The sequence below is a fragment of the Hypanus sabinus genome, chromosome 14, assembly GCF_030144855.1.
Source record: "Hypanus sabinus isolate sHypSab1 chromosome 14, sHypSab1.hap1, whole genome shotgun sequence".
NCBI classification, from domain to species: domain Eukaryota; kingdom Metazoa; phylum Chordata; class Chondrichthyes; order Myliobatiformes; family Dasyatidae; genus Hypanus; species Hypanus sabinus.
In genome coordinates, this window is record NC_082719.1 from 25018627 (window position 1) to 25036088 (window position 17462).

General features: G+C 41.8%; 1 protein-coding gene across 2 annotated transcripts in view; it reads right to left on the reverse strand.

Moving 5' to 3' along the window:
- rab28 (RAB28, member RAS oncogene family) overlaps positions 1–17229 on the reverse strand; it is a 125476-nt gene extending 108247 nt beyond the window's left edge. The window contains exons 1-2 of one of the 2 annotated variants that reach the window (XM_059988887.1): positions 16160–17229; positions 12728–12824 (exon numbers count right to left, since the gene is read on the reverse strand). In XM_059988887.1, the coding sequence (XP_059844870.1) occupies positions 12728–12824; positions 16160–16234 (172 nt within the window). In that variant the 5' untranslated portion in view covers positions 16235–17229. The remainder of the gene's footprint in view (positions 1–12727; positions 12825–16159) is intronic. The other variant, XM_059988888.1, reaches the window with a different exon arrangement.
- Between the last annotated feature and the right edge of the window lie 233 nt (positions 17230–17462).

Here is a 17462-nt window from a genome sequence, read left to right on the forward strand (position 1 = left end):
TCTGAGGTTGCTTCATTGACCCATATGTTTTGGTCTTGCCCTTGTTTGCAAAATTACTGGAAAGATATTTTCAGTATTATTTCAACAGTTCTGAATATCAATATCCAACCACATCCTATTACTGCAATTTTTGGTTTACCAATGGCGGATAATAGTCGTTTATCCCGCTCATCTCGACGGATGATTGCATTTGTTACATTAATGGCTAGAAGATCTATTTTATTGAATTGGAAAGAAATTAATCCTCCAACTATGGTTTTCTCAAACTATCTCTTGTTTGAGCTTAGAAAAATTAGAAGTGTTGTCTTTGATCCTTCAGCTAAATTTGAAGAAACTTAGAGACCATTTATTCAACATTTTCAAATGAGTTAAACTGTCTTTTCCTAAACCTCACTTTTATTATCCTTAATTATTTGGATGGAGGTTCGGATTATTGGCATTACTGTATATATTTGACATAATGCCCATGTTGGTTAGTTTTTTTTTCCCTCTTTTTTTGGGGTTTTTTCTTTACTTCTTTTGTTCACAAAAAAATAAAAATTTTAAAAAATTTTTAAAAATTGACTAAGACAATCACTTGCTGTTAGACTGTGCACTGCCTTCACACACCGACGCTGTCACCTCTCGGTATTAGGCAGCAGCATGGTCCACATCGAGTCCAGCTCCTCTGAAATTTGCTGAAGGGGTAGATCTGCAGTAGTTAAAGTTCTTAATATCCAGCAGTGTCTTGTAATTGTGTAGACAATTAAAAAAAGCAATACCACCTTTGTTTGGCTCTATAGAGGCTGCTCATCAAGAAAAGCATCGCAAGAAATTCATACTTAATCCTATTTTATGCAGTTACTGCACTGAAAGTGGCCTCAAATTTCACAAAATAAAATTATTTGCTATTCTACGTGTGTGCAAAGATGGCAGTCAAAATTTCTCTGCCTAGGTTGCATCGCTGACATCAATTCAAAGCATGCATTTGGGAAAAGAAACATTCAGCCCAGCTTTGATATCCTGTGATTCTATAGCTCATCAACAATTACTGTTGTTGCATTTTGTTTTAAAATGGCCAGTGGGGTAAGAATGTAAAGGATAATGCCAACTCCAGCAAGGAATCGTTATTTCTTCAAAAGTCAGAAGGACGGGAAAGGCAACTTGAATTTTGATATGCATCACAAACATCGTATTTTTAAGGACTTTATTCTAAGTAAATAGTAACTTAAAATCATTTGTATTCACAATCTCTCCCCAGGTTACATATTTTCTTTCTAGCACTGAGATCAGTTATCAAAACTTCCTTCATGCTTATGTTTTGAGTAAAGAATAATGTTTGCTAGACTGCTGAGTCAATGGCAATAGTTTGCATAACAGCGTATATCGAAAGGCAAGTTATTTCACATACTTACTACTGGTGACAATGGGAAATCTTACCAGTCATTTCATTCTACTTGATATTGTAGGTATGATATTTGCTCACAATAGGAATGATACACCAAAGCAGAGTGTGTAAACATGGATTGCAAAGCTAAGTAATTGACTTATGCCATGTGAGATTTGAAGCAGGACTCCAGTGGATGCATGAGTAAATAATACTTGCAGATATCTCAACATATCTGTGTAATTAAGAACGATAAGAATTAAGTATTTAAAAAAAACAGACATTCTTTGTGATCAACTACAATGCGGTTGAAATTCCTCAATTAAAAACCTAGGATCTTTGAAACCAATCTAATCTACATCCTCACCACTGCAAAGTAAATACCAAGAGGCAGTGAAATTCATTCAGAGGCAGGTCTTGAAACAACCATACATAGGTAAAATGCTAATGGAATTGGACAGGTCTGTTGCTGTCAAAAGGCTGATACTGTTTTTGAAAATTTTGCAGAAGAGTGCAAATTTAATGTTAGAAAATTTCATTTCAAGGTATACATGGCAGACAAAATTTCAAAGTGTTTCTTAAGGATATCTAATGAAGTAATTAGGAAAAAAAATAAGCAGCCCACGGTTAGTTTATATGTTTTTTCAGCATTTTCCACAAAACATAAAAAGCAGAGGCTTGATTCATTCTCAAAAAGCATGTAGAAATGTGTGAAAATTTGCTGCTAATCCCGAAAGTTAATTATCATATCAACTGCTATTTTCTTTTTTTGTACACTGATGATGTTTACTGTTTCAACCAATTTGGATTAATTGACTAACAAGTTTAATTAAATAATGTAAATTGTTACTGTGCACAGAGCTAATAATGTGAATTATATGAGTAAGTCATAGCTGTGTAATTGGGAATACTGGGGAAAAATGCAGGATAGCTCATTACAGGATTCAACATATTAAAGGCACATTAAAGTATGAACAATTATTGAATGTTCTTTCTTTAGCAATAATACCAATATTTAGCACATATAAGTATATTGCTAAAATAAATAAACAACGATCTACTGTTCAGTAATTATGTTGGCCATTAAGGAATTAAAATATGGAAGAAAACATCACACTCGAATAAGTCAAGCACAGTGGAAGCAGAAAAACCAATTGTCTTTGTTCTTGCCACGTGCTTCAAGGAATGGAGGCTGCCATTTTGCGAAGCTGTTCTCCATCTCGGAAATGTCTGATGAACTGATTTTTGTTCTGGGATGACCTGATCAGAGCATTTGAATGTGGACACGAGGAGTTCTGCTATTGATTTGATAAACCTGAGACCATTCTCTAATAAGCTGTGAATTATGTACTATAGCAGGCTTGCAGAAATATTCTCATTATCTCCCATTGTCTGCGTGACCTGGTTTGAACCACAGTAAAACAGAACAAAGAAGTCACCTAAAGCACAACGTTGTATAGCTCTTGGACTACATCCAATGGAAAACCAACATAGGTCAGTCAGATGACATCATGCCAACAAGATTGAAATGCAACATTTGAACTGATAAGTGTTTAAAAGTAAGGAGCTTCAAATGCAGAGCAGCAAAGAACTCCAGAACTAACTATCATAAGGAAAAGTCCCCATGGCGGGGCTGAGAGAAAAAGGATCCATCATCTGGCCAATGAGATCTCTCAGCCAGTGTTATAAATTGGAGAACAGGTCTGAGTGAGTACTGGTACTAGGAAACAGTAGAACTCGTGTTTTAAGCTGTGGGCCTGGGGTCCACATAGTTAATGTTGTTGTTTGTGCAGAGACAATAAAGTGCAAGCTTTGATTAACTAAGAATTGCATAGCGAGTTGCCTAACCTAGTTCCATTTATGAAGTCAACAATTACTTCCACTGCAATCCTTGCAAATTCTTATATATAGTTACTCACTGGCTCTGTACTGATTTATTTTTCAAGAAGTTTGTCTCATGTCTTTACAGCTTCCAAGAATTCATGCTGCTTTTGTGATGGAAAGGCTGAGCACTTCACAAAGACTCTGTTTTGGCTAGAGGGCCTCTCCCCCATATTTGGGATCTAGCCATCAAAACCCTCACCCCGTGGTATTGGGAATTATCAAACTGAAATAGACTAATAGTTTTGATTGTCTATAACAGCACTAACACTCTCACAAATCATATGGTTGGGAGCAACAATCATGTCTGCAGTGAAAAAAAATTGCTAGAGGATCTCAGTGGGTCTGGCAGCATCTGTGGAAGGAAAAGAGATAAGTCAACATTTCATGTCAAGACCCTGTACAGTCTGCTATGTCCATTCAGAGAAAGGGACATGAAATCAATCTCAGAATGAATTAACTGAATTATTGGTGAGCTCATAGCAGAGTTACAGCACAGAAGCCAAACTAACTATGTAGCCCTGTTATTGACATTAACTGATCATGTATCAAGGCCGAAATTGATCATCATTCTTGAACCACATTTCAATGGCCTCACTGTGGACAGAGAGAAAGCAGCACAGCGTATAACATGCTTCGATACCTCATCACAATATGTGTTTCACATGCAATCAGCTAATTATCATTGCAAGATATCAATGAAAATTAAGTTCAGGGGTGTTAATGTTAGCAAACATAGAAACTAATGTGTTAATCCACTATGGCCCCATTACAAATCATGCAATGACTACTTCGGGATAAATAAAACGGATACAATTGTTGTACTAATTTCAGACAAATATTGTGCTAAATTCATTTCATACTATCAAGAAAACAAAATTGCAATGTGAGATTAATAAAGTTGTTGGAAATAATGTAGAGTGATCAGAGAGCGATGGAGTCAAAGATTTGTACAATACAGAATCAGGCCCTTCCACCCAACATGCCCATGATGACTTTTTGGCCATCTACACTAACCCCATTTGCCTGCATTGTTCATATCTTTTAATCCCTTGCCTTTATAATGGTCTATCTAAATGCCTCTTAAAAAGCAATGACTGTATCTGATTCCACCACCTCCTTTGCCATCACTTTCCAGGTATCATCCAATGTTTTGTGTAAGTAAATCTTACTCCTGAAATCTCCTTCAAAACTCTTTTCGCTAATTTTACACCTATGCCTTCTTGTTTTTGATAAACCTAACCACTGGTAAAAACTCTGACCATCTACCCTATCTATGTATATACTCTTTAATCCTCTACCTCCTAAAACAGATACAACTTGTCCAATTTCTCTCCATAACTAGCTAAATCCTCCAATCCAGGTCAAGTTCCTCTGCACTCTTGACAGCACAACAGCTGAGCATGAAAGAATTTTCTTTTTAATGCACGTTTTGGAAATTTGAAATAAAAATGCAAAATACTGGAAATATGCAGTATATTAGGTAGCATCTTCTGAAAGACAAACAGAGTTAATGTTCCAGGTGCAAAGAACTTGGTCAGAACTGGGAAGAAAACAAGTCAGTTAATATCAAGCCACAGGAGGGTGGGAATGGAATGATTAAAATAAAGGGAATATCTCTGATAAAGTTCACCTTCAGGCCAATGTTAAGTGAGATAGTCGGGTTGATGGCTTAAGGAGACAGAACATGTTCTTTTATTCACAACAGCTATGAGAAGAGAGTAGTTGGAAAGTGAGAACACAAGCATGTAACTTTTATAACCTGGCAGATCAGGCTATGTTCATGGAGAGAGAAAAGTTAAGATGACCTGGCCCATTCTGCTACAGACGGAGAAAGCAAGTTGTCTAATGTTAAAGGGTTCAAAATTGATACCAGAAGGCACCAAATAACCAAGAAAGGAGAGACTTAAACTGGATGTCAGTTAGTGTCTAAGGATATATGCTGTATATTAGTAAATATTCAAAAACATATATAGAGGTATGAAGAAGTGAAAAGTTGGAGACAAAAATAGTGATAATGAAGAACAGCATTAACAATAAAAAATTATGATTTTTCCCCAGTGCACAATGAGACATCAATAAAACATCAATATACCAACAAGGAGGTGAGAGAGATCTAAGCAGAAAAGAACATTCAAAGTCAAAGCAATTGTTTTTTCAAAGTACATATACTACATTGAGATTCATTTTCTTACAGGCATTTACGGGAAAACAAAGAAACAATAAAATTTATGAAAAACTATACATGAGTAAAGACTGACAAAGAACCAATGTGCAAAAGACAAGTTATGAAAAATAAATAAATAAATAAACAAACAAACTAACTCTAATACTGAGAGCAAGAGTTACAGCATCCTTGAAAGTGAGTCTGCAGGTTGTGGAATCAGTTTAGAGTTAAGGTGAGTGAAGTTATCCACACCAGTTCAGGGTAATAAGCTTTCCCGAACCTGGTGGTGTAGGACCTAACACTCCCGTACCTCCTGCTTAGCGGTAATAAGCTTTCCCGAACCTGGTGGTGTAGGACCTAACACTTCCGTACCTCCTGCTCAGCGGTAATAAGCTTTCCCGAACCTGGTGGTGTAGGACCTAACACTCCCGTACCTCCTGCTCAGCGGTAATAAGCTTTCCCGAACCTGGTGGTGTAGGACCTAACACTCCCGTACCTCCTGCTCAGCAGTAATAGTAAGAAGAGAGCATGGCGTAGATGGTGGGGATCCTTGATGATAGATTTTGTTAGCACTCTTTGTCAATGTGCTCAACAGTGGGGCTGGTTTTGCCTGTGATGGACTGGCTGTATCCACCAATTTCTGTAGGCTTTTCAGTTCCTGGGCATTGTTGTTTCCATACCAGATCATAATGCAACCAGTCAGGATTCTCTGCACTGCGCATCTATAGAAGTTCGTCAAATCTATGCAAGTCTAAGCAAAGTTCATCAAACCTAAGAAAGTAGAGTTACTGTCATGCCTTCATTATGATGGCTCTTATGTGCTGTTCCTGGATATCACCAAAGAACTTCAACTTACTGACCCTCTCCACCTCCGATCGCCTGTTGAGGACTGGCTCGTGGACCTTCCGCTTCAATAATCAATTTTTTAGTTTTGGTGACATTGAGTGAGAGGTTGCTGTTATGGCACGATTCAACCAGATTTTCAATCAACCCCCATACACCTATTTGTCACCACTTTTGATTTGGCCAATAACAACAGTGGTATCAAACTTAAATATGGTAATGGAGCTGTACTTAGCCACACAATCATAGGTACAAGGATGCTAACCACACAGCCTTGTGGTGCACCTGTACTGATGGTGATTGTGGAGAAAATGTTGTGCCTGTCTGTACTGACCAAATGATAAGATTGAAGATCCAATTACATAGGGAGGTATCACTGCCAAGATCTTGGAGCTTATTGATTAGTTTCGAGGGCATAATAGTGTTGAAAGCCGAGCAGATGTCAATGGGGAGCACCCGGATGTATGTGTTCAGGGTGTTCCAGAGCTGAGTGAAGAGCCAATGAAATAGCATATGCTATTGACCTCTTGTGACAGTAGGCAAATTGGAGTGGATCCAAGTTACTCCTCGGGCATAAGCTGCTGTTCTTGATGACAAGCACTTCATCACGGTGGATGTAAATGCTACTGGACAAGAGTCACTGAGGCAGGTTACCACATTCTTCTTGAGCACCAGTATGACTGAAGCCTGTTTGAAATGGTTGGATAACTTGGACTGTGAAGCGAGAGGTTGAAGATGTCCGTAAACATATCTGCCAGTTAATTAGCCCAGGACTTCAGTAGGTCATCTAGGCCAGATGTTTTCTGTGAATTCACCCTCCTGAAGGACGCTTTCATATCTGCCTCAGAGAGTGAAATCATGTCGTGGTCAAGGGCTGTGGGGGTCATGAAGGTGCCTCCATGTTCAGTTGTTCAAAGTGAGCATAAAAGGCACTGATCTCATCTGGGAGTGAAACCTTGTTATTGTTTATGTTCCTTGGTTTTATTTTGTAGAAGATAATGACATTAAAACCCTGCCACAGTTGTTGCACATCCTTTTGTGATTCAAGTTTGGTCTAGAATTGTCACTTTGCATACAAGATGACCTTCTGGAGGTCAGAACTGGCCCTCTTGTACTTTCCAGGTTACCAGTCCTGAATGCCACCAACCTGACCCTCATCTTTTGGTTCATCCAGGACTTCGGGTTGGAGAAGAAGCTGAATAATTTCAAAGGGATACATATCTCCACAAGTGTCTTTATAAAGTCCATGACAACCATTCACTCAGGTCCTCTGATGAGTCCTTGAACACAGCCAGTCCACTGACTGAAAGCTGTCCCCTATCTGCTCCTTGACCTCTGATGGCCACCTCTTTGTTATCCTTGCTTTTGGTGTCTTGCTCTTTAATCTCCACCTATATGCAGATAGAAGGGGAACAACATTCATCAGATTTGCCAAAATGCAGTGGAGGGATGGATTGGTAGGAATTTTTCATGGTAGTACAGCAGTGATCCAGAGTGTTGGGCCCTCTGGTGCTGCATCTGATATGCTTATGGTAGCTGGGCAGAGATTTCTTCAAGCCAGCCTGATTGAAGTTCCCAGCAAGGAAGTGAAAGGCGTCAGGGTAGGCCATTTCTTGTTTGTTAAACATGACACTCAACATATCACACAGTAGCTTGACATCTGCCTTTGGTGATATGTAAACTGCACACAGAATCACAGCAGAGAGCTCTCTCAGTAAGTAGAATGGTTGTCAGTTAATCATTAAATGTTTCAGGTCAGAAGAAGAGAGGTGAGACTAGACCACTATGTCCCAACACCACAATAAGTTTATCATGAAGCAGATCCTCTGCCCTTCCCTGATGCTGCTGACTGGTTATCCAGTGAACTGGGAAACCATCAGATCGAAGCACAGTGCCGGAGGTGGGGAGGGGGGAGCAGCAGGGGATATGTCTCAGTGAAACAGCTTCATTTCCCTCCTATAAAATAGTCTTTCCCTTAGGTCCTCTGTCGTGCTCTCCAGTGACTGTATATGCTAGGGAGAGGTAGACCTGTTCCTCGTTACTTCAGCCTGGTCTGAAATCCACCCTCACAGTCTATGGTGGATAACCAGTCAACTTTAGGTGTCATACCTGCATTCCTGAGAGTCAAGTTTGCCAAATTCTTCAGGTTCCTCAGCAGATCGTAAGATCGCAATTGCATTTAGACATTTCAAAAGTGTATTTCTTAAAGGAAAATTACAGACTGCAGCTACCAGTGATAACAGTTCAAAAGATGTACAACTGGGGTTCCGGTGACATCATCGTCAAGAATGGCAGCTTAGGTCACCAGATCCTCCGGAAAAACGCATATTAAGCCCCGTTATCCCATCAAACATAATATATTTCGAAAAATATTTGAACTGAAAAGAGGGGCAAGAATGGGGAAAAGGAATGAAAATAAAAAGAGCAACACTGCGGAGCCTGCGTCCCAGAGTGCAGCGAGCGGCTCTCCTACCCAACCGCCTGCTAGCGAGGCGGCTGCTGGGCCTCGCTCAGGCGAAGCGGCGAATACCTTCGAAATCCTGAAAGAAATAATGGAGGTCCAGAAAGAAATAAAGCAGCAGCTCCGTGATATTAAGTCAGAGCTCGCCAGCGTCAATCAAAAAATAGCAGTGGCAGAGACTCAAATTGTGAAGGTGGAAGATCGTGGTCAAAACGTGGAACTGACACTGAGTAATACAATAAAAATATTACATCACCAAGAAGGTAAACTGCTTGACCTGGAGGGAAGATCACGGCGGAAAAATATCAGGGTCTACAACGTTCCCGAAGGAGCGGAGGGCTCATCTATGACGGAGTTTGTTGGGAAGTTACTGCAGGATGCGCTGGATATTCCCTCAGCTATGGAGCTGGAAGTCGAAAGAGCCCACCGCGTGTTAGTCCCAAAACCTACCTAGGATAGAAAGCCACACTCAATAATAATTAAATTCCTTCAGTACAGCATCAAGGCGGAGATTCTACGAAGGGCCTGGGGTAAGATGAGAGTGTTTTTCGACGATGAATTAATATATTTCGACCAAGATTACCCCCCCCCCCCCCCACCACGGTCCTGCAGAAACACAAAGAATACTCCGAGGTAAAGTGAGTACTAAAGCAAAAAAAGATTAAATTTCAAACTCCGTACCCTGCTAAACTTCAAGCGTTTTATGACAACGGGACTCGGTTGTACAAGACAGTGGAAGAGGCGACTACAGACATGAAGGCCAGAGGGTTGCCCGTCAGCGTGACCAAAACGAAGGAAATCCTGACTGAGGAGTTATCGCACTCCGCTTGGGAAATAGTGCAAGAATCGAGAAAGCAGGAGATGGGAGGAGGCTGAGAGAAATATATCAGGAAGAGACAGGGAGTTTCCTAAAGACAGTCCTCACCCTCTTCAGAAGAGCCATAAGGTTTGGCTAACTTTAAAAATGTTGAGAAGCTGAACAGAAGCAAAAGTACACGGTGATATACCTAACTCAAGAAATACTTATTATAATGTGGATTTTATATTACTTAGTTGTTATTCTTTATTCGCTCACTTACTCCTTTTTCCCCACCAAAAAGAGAATATATGTGTGTGTGTGTGTGTGTGTGTGTGTGTGTGTATTATATATTTGTGTGTGTGCATGTATATATAGGAGTACACAGGGAAATCTTTTCTGTGTAATGGATTTGTTCACTGGCTTTTATGAATACTGCAATGGGGGCCCTCAACTCACAAGTAGGAGGGGTGATCCCCCACAGCTAGACATTTCCTCTAGCTCAATGCAGGGTCATCTACTAGAGACCTCAGCCTTGGAATCACATGTTCGTTGCCATTTTTGTTATTATTTGTGTTTCTTGTTTCTTATTTGTTCAGGGAGTAGACCGATTAAGTTTTATTCTAATTTCAATGATACATTGACAGATAAATACAGATGGCTAAGGACAAGGTAAAGTTCATTTCTTTTAATATCAATGGGCTATTAAATCCAATCAAACGTAAGAGAATTTTATCCAATTTGGAACAATTTGATTTACACTGGGGAAAAATGGTTTAACTACATAATGCCTCATAGGCATGATTTTATTCTCACAATTCAATGAACCTGTTGTGAAAAAAAGATCACTCCCTACTTGTACATAGTTCTTTCCTTTTGCTTGTTTTTTTCTTTCCACTCTTTTCTATAAGTGTGTACCTCAGATAAATACTTTGTGGAGATTTGTGATATATATGATTATATAAAATACATCTCATGGAAATGTTTGTTTGATGATGACCTTCAATAAAAAAATAAATTACAAACAAAAAGATGTACAACTAGTAGCTTTGTGAGCCGACTGCAAGACATCACCATATATCACCAGTGCCATCTTGAATACCATATCCCATGAAAAAAAGACATAACATAGGACCGTAGAGACTCTATTGACAATGATTTTTTTTATCTAGCAGAAGTGAGCAAAATCAAAGGAAAAAGAAAAGAAACATTTAATAAACCTTTGAAATCACTAGGCTTCTAAAACCTGTGGCGGTTAGCTACAATGCACCATATATTTTCATCCTGTTGCTGCCCTCCCACCAAACTGTTGAATAAATGCAAAATATTTGTCAAACCCATTATTAGAAAAACATCCTTTTGTTTTAGCAAGTTATGTTTAATATCTCCACTATTAGCTGCATGGCACAAACAGGAACTTGAACTCCATAGAAACTGGTCTTAATAACCTCTCTACTCTGTGTCATTAATTTTCTTAATAATTATTTTGGAAACAGTATCTTCCATATTGGAGATAAACAAACTAATTAAGCCAAAATGGAAATACATAAAAGTTTGCTCATCTCTACTGTTTTTTTTATTCAAACAGAATATTCAGTTAAAATTAATTGAGGAATGAAACAATGAATAACTAAAATTAGGTATTTAAAGTTGCCTGAAACAAACCTGTCAATTTGTATACCAAATTCTAGTCAGATCAAGGCTAAATTCCCACCCATTTACAATTAATAACCAGAAAACTAGAGTTAAAATATCCTCGCAAGATTCCTGCGATGCCATGGCAACTAATAAGTGATTACAAATAAATCCTGCTTTCGGAGAAATGAAGCATGAGAATGATGTAAAATGCACTATGCTTCTGCCTCAATTGTCTTCAACAGCATTTGAAAATTTCACTAAGGAAATTGAAAATTCCAATTTCCTAATTCAAACCTTCCCACTGTTTAAATAGATGATGAGACAAACCAAGTATAAATTAAGTAAATTCACATAATAATCACCAAAAAAATTAGTTAAATAACAACTTTTGAGACCATACTTTGAAAATGAAACATTGGAAATGACAAGTACATTCAGTACATAATTTTTCTCTTTTTTGTCAGTTATTTTTACATTTCTTATTTCTGTATTTCATATTTAAATTTCACAAATAATATTCAAAATTCAATGTGCTGGAGAATATTTTCCTCATTATCCATATCCTACTCTAAAACTAACAGGAATGAACAGTCTTCAAATGGAGTGTTTACTGTGTCATTGATGTCCGGGAAGCTAAGTGATTGTATTAAGACCAAGCTGAGAAGAAATATTCCAATGGACTTACAGAGAAAATTTTAGAGAACGAATGAGCAAATGTGTTTCTGAGCATTAGACATGAAGAAGGTCATTCTCATTGATTCATATGGGAAAACTACATGGATTTGTATCTTAAGTTCAATGCATGCTTCCACTGGGCATGACTACAAAGTACAAAACCAAGAGGGTAACCTTTTTCATTTCCAGACAGAGCAAACTCTGCCCAATAAAAGCAAACTTGTCTCAGCCCCAATAAAGGGAGGAAAAACATTTATAGGTAAAATAACAATATATTTTCTATTTGTCATAGGATAGTTTAAAAGAATATAGACAAATATCATGTACATTTTTATTACATATTGCAGATTGGTAGACATAAAATCAGGTTTTCATAGAATGAGAATGCACAAAAGAGGCACTTAATAGAAATCAGAAACTACATTACACGGAGTTCAGAGGCAGACCGCATATTTGAGAAATTCCCAACACTTAAAATGGGAATTTAAAATTGTAATCCTGTGCCAGGATCCATAAACTCATTTGTGCGGCTGCGAAGAAAAATGTAAAGTAGTATGTTACATTGATTTTTAATTATTTCTGTTCTAAAGGAATATTTTAAAGAAGTTAAAGGGCTGTTCAAAGTTGTTAAAGTTCTAAATTTACTGTCTTAATTTACTGGCATTATTTTATTTTTATTTTCAGTGTTTCTGAACAGTAGGGAGAGTGGGTTTTGACTTCTGTCAAAGGTTTACTGGAGGGCCTGTCTGACCACATTGCCAATTTAGGTCACATGAGATCTTGGCAAATTCTTCACCAATCTCTCCCAGGCACCAGTCTGGTCTCCAAGACTTCTAAATAACATTCCAATGAATACTGATTACACTGAAAATGACAGGCAACATTTTTGAATATTCATACCTGGTAGAGATATTCGTTTCAGGAAAAAATCCAGCCCAATTGTTTGTTTATATTGTTTTCCAAAAGCTTCCTGCGCAAAACGCATTGCCAAAGAGGTCTGTAACAGTAAAGCATTCATCTTAAAATGATTCCTAATAAAATTACTAAGGACGGTTACAAAGTAATAAAACATGAGAGGAGGGCAGGCGACGGGATCTCAGCGCAAAGATATCAAGAGCAGAAAATTGAAAGTAGAGCTGAAAAAGAAAGCAACATGAAGGAACAGGAAGGAGCAGCAGCACCGAAGCAAATGGGAGGGAAAGAGAAGTTGAGACTGGAAGTGGAAGGAGAGTGTTGGCCTAAGGGGAGGGTAAATCGGATAGAGTGGGACAGGACAGGAAATGAAGTGGGAGAAGGTGGTGAAGACAGGGGTCAGGGAAGGGGCAGGGCAAACAGGAGAAATGAGAGGAGAAAGTTGAGCTTCAAAGAACGTGGTCCTAACCAGGTGGAATAAGAAGCGGAAAGGGGGAGTGGGGAACTGAAATGTGGTGAATGGAAGTGAAAGAAATGAGGGGAGGGGAAGGGAGAAGGAATGAGAAGGTGTAGGGTTAGCGGTAGGAGGGTTAGTGGGTGGGGAAATGTTGAGAGAATGCAGGGAACAGTGTAAATGAGGAATACTGAGAATTTGGGAATAGAGGTAGAGATTTGCAGGGTGAAAGTGAGAGTGGGAATAGTAATGAAAAAATAGTGAGGGAAACAGTGGGATATTATTTGCAAGTGGGAATAGTGCGAGTGGGTTAATAGTGGATAAGTGGGGGACATCGTGGGAAGGAGTGTGATAGGGGATGGGAATAACATGGAGCTGGAGAAAATAGTGTGAGAGGGTAAAGGGAGACAGAATGAAGGGAAGAGTGGGATGAGAAGCAGAGGGGATGGGGGAACAGAGGGAGATTGGTGCAGGAAATAGTAGGAAGACGGAACAGTGGGGTATCATTGTGAGCCGGAAGTGTTGGAGGGGGCCAACAGTGAGGAAATAGATTAGTGTAGAGGGAATAGTGATGGGGAAATAGTAAGAGAAAGTGGATTAGTGCTGAGGGAATAGTGGAGAGGGGTATTAATGCAGAAGGAATTGTGGGGGAGGGGAACCCTTGACTTCCTGTCCAATAGACTGCAACCAGTAAGGCAACACAGCAGCTCCTCCATGACGATTCGAAACACTGAAGCTCTCTACAAGGTTACACCCTCAGATGCTACTTCCAGTACACTCATAACTGTGGACAGATTCTGCCCTAACTCCATCTACAATTTGTATTACCACTGTAATGGTCCACATCTCAAATAGCAATGAGTCTGAGTACAGGAAGGAGGTATAGACCTTCGTAACATGACACCATAATTACCTTAACATCAATGTCTACACAAGCTGATCAATGATTTCAGAAAAGTGGCGGTGCACATGCTCCTGTAAATATCAAGTGTTGAGGTTGAGAGTTTCAAGTTGCTCAATGTGAACATCACCAATAACCTGTCTGGTCTAACCACACCATTGTCATCACCAAGAAATGCCTCTGCTTCCTCGAGTGCTAAAGATATTCGGCACATCCCCGACGACCCTTATCAACTTCTGTTGATGCAGCACAGACAGCATTCTTTCCGATACATAATGGCTTGGTATGGCAATTGTTCTGCACCTGACTGCAGGAAAGTGCAGAGTAATGGACACACCTCAGCACATCATGGGATCCAGCCTCCTCTCTGGGGCTCTGTCTACACTGCTGGTTGTCTCAGTAATGCAGCCAGCAGAATCAAAGACCCCATCCACCAAGGACATTCTCTCTTCTCCATTCTCCAATCAAGCAGAAGGTACAAATGCCTGAAAGCACATACCACCAGACTCAACAATTTCTATTCCAATATTCTCAGACTTTTGAATGGACATCTTGTATAAGATGGGACAACCAGACAATTGACCACATTGTGATCTTGCACTTTATTATTTACCTGCACTGCATTTTTCCAGTAACTTTACACTTTATCCTATATTTTTACCTTATTCTACCTCAATGCATTGGGTATGGTTTGATCTGCATGAACAGTGTGCAAGACAAGCTTTTCACTCTAGCTTGGTCCACGTGACAATAATAAGCAAATTCTAATACCAATAATGCATGGGGAATAGTATAAGACGGATTACAGTGATGAGCGGGGGGAGTAGCCGAGTGAGGATTAACACAGTGGGATGGAACTGTGGGTGAGAAAGAGGAAAAATAGTGGGAGAACATAATAGTTGAGAATACTGAATGAGGGTGGAAATTGTAGGGGCAGTAATCATAACCAAGTGGCTGGAAAATCCGGGGTGGGGAGAATATTGGGAGGTGGGAAATAGTGCAAAGCAGCAATACTTTGGGGAAGTAATGGGGCTGTAATATCTCATGTCGGAACAGTGCAAAAAGAGTGTGAAAAAGTGGAGTGTGATAGTGAGTGGGATGGTGGAGGGATAGATAGCATGGGTGGAATTCTGGTAGGAGGTGGATAGTCTGGGAGGGGAATAGCATGGGTGGGGTTAGTCTGAGGGTGAATGGTGTGAGGGGGACAGCGTGGGGGAAATGGGGGGAGGGTGATAGCATGGGGGGAATTGTGGGAGGGGGACAAGGGGAGAATGGTGGGTGGGGTTAGTCCGGAGGGAATGATGGGAGGGGGACAATGTGGGGGGAATTATGGGAAGGGGACAGGGGGGCAATGGTGGGTGGGGTTAGTCGAGGGAGGGGGACAGAGTGGGAAGAATGGTGGGAGGGGGACAGTGTGGGAAGAAGATGGGGGAGTAGTGGGAGAGGGACAGGGGAATGGTGGGGGGAGTGCATAGGGGGAATGGTGGGAGGGGACAGCGTGGGAAGATAGGGGAATAGTGGGAGAGGGACAGGGGAATGGTGGGGGGAGTGCGTAGGGGGAATGGTGTGAGGGTGTGAGGGGGAGTGCGTGGGGGGAATGGTGTGAGGGGGAGTGCGTGGGGGGAATGGTGGGAAGGGGAGAGCATGGGGGGAATGGTGATGATTATGTGAAGTGGGAGGCGAAATTATGGTATAGCGGGGAGGGGATTATAGTCAGAGGAAGGGGGAAGGTGAGAAAATAGGTAGTGGAAAGAGAAAGATGGAAATAGAGGTTGGAAGAGTGGGAAATGGAGAGGGGAAAATAAGGTGTGAGGGGGCAAGTAAGAAGGTTAGGGAGGACAAATAAGGTGGGGAGGGAGGGTGGGAGGGCAGAAGCAAGAGGACAGGGAGGAGTAGAGACGTGAAGCAGAGGTCAAGGTGCTTGGGGGCCCAATGGCATAATTATGGTGACTGAAGGGGGTAGGGGTTACAGACCAGCGGCCGACAGAGAATAAGACAGGCAGAGTGAAGGCGATCAGATCGGGAGACGGGCCCCATATTTGCCAGGCTGCCAATCACCATTCACCTTTCCTGATGCGCCATCCCCGAGGATGACTATCTTCAGCTGACGGTCCTGAATTTCGTCCTCAGAGTCGGACATGACGTCGGCACCTGGGTGCCACTGTCAGCAAGCCACGTGGTGTCCAGTCCGAGTTCCACTCCAGATCCCGTTGGTGAGCTGGTCCGGAATCTGCTCCGGATCCTATTGGTGTGCTGTTCCGGATCCCGTTGAGGTGATGGCCCGGTTTTGCTTCAGATCTGGATGCTTTTGGAATGCTGCTGGGGGTTCTGGTCCGGATCCTGTTGGACCGCTGGTCCGGGTTCTGCTCCGGATCCTGGTGGTCCGCTGGTCCGGGTTCTGCTCCGGATCCTGGTGGTCCGCTGGTCCGGGTTCTGCTCCGGATCCTGGTGGTCCGCTGGTCCGGGTTCTGCTCCGGATCCTGGTGGTCCGCTGGTCCGGGTTCTGCTCCGGATCCTGGTGGTCCGCTGGTCCGGGTTCTGCTCCGGATCCTGGTGGTCCGCTGGTCCGGGTTCTGCTCCGGATCCTGGTGGTCCGCTGGTCCGGGTTCTGCTCCGGATCCTGGTGGTCCGCTGGTCCGGGTTCTGCTCCGGATCCTGGTGGTCCGCTGGTCCGGGTTCTGCTCCGGATCCTGGTGGTCCGCTGGTCCGGGTTCTGCTCCGGATCCTGGTGGTCCGCTGGTCCGGGTTCTGCTCCGGATCCTGGTGGTCCGCTGCTCCGGGTTCTGCTCCGGATCCTGGTGGTCCGCTGCTCCGGATCCTCTTGGTCTGTTGCTCCGGGTTCTGCTCCGGATCCCGTCGCGTTCACAGCTGGAGCTCGCCGTTGCCAGGGTCCATTTTCAGAAACGTTTCAAGACGTGGGGAGTCTCACTCCGAATTCACATCGTTCGGTCGCGGGCGCGATGGAGGGAATACAGCTAGCGTAACAGTGATTGGAAGCATTTCAGAACTGTTCCATGGTAACCATATAGTCGCATGTATTGTTTCAGCGCCTTCACTCTGCAATGATGTGCAATACTACACTCTTCCCTCTCTGAAGGATGGGCTCTTCCAGTCTGACGCAATTGGTCGCTAAGGGATGAAGGGGTGAAAGTTCACGCAGTCGCTGCTTACGTGTGAGCGGAAGGTGGTCGTTTCCGTTGGTAATGTCCGAAATGGCCCGTGATGTGCTGCTGCCCCGCCAGCGCCTGTGGGGCGAGAACATAGGCTGAAGGTCGATGACCTTCCGTTTATTTCCATTGAAACGAGGGGATGGGAATCACAGCCGTTTATGGGTTGAAATTACACGGATCTCACGTGGATGAAGATTG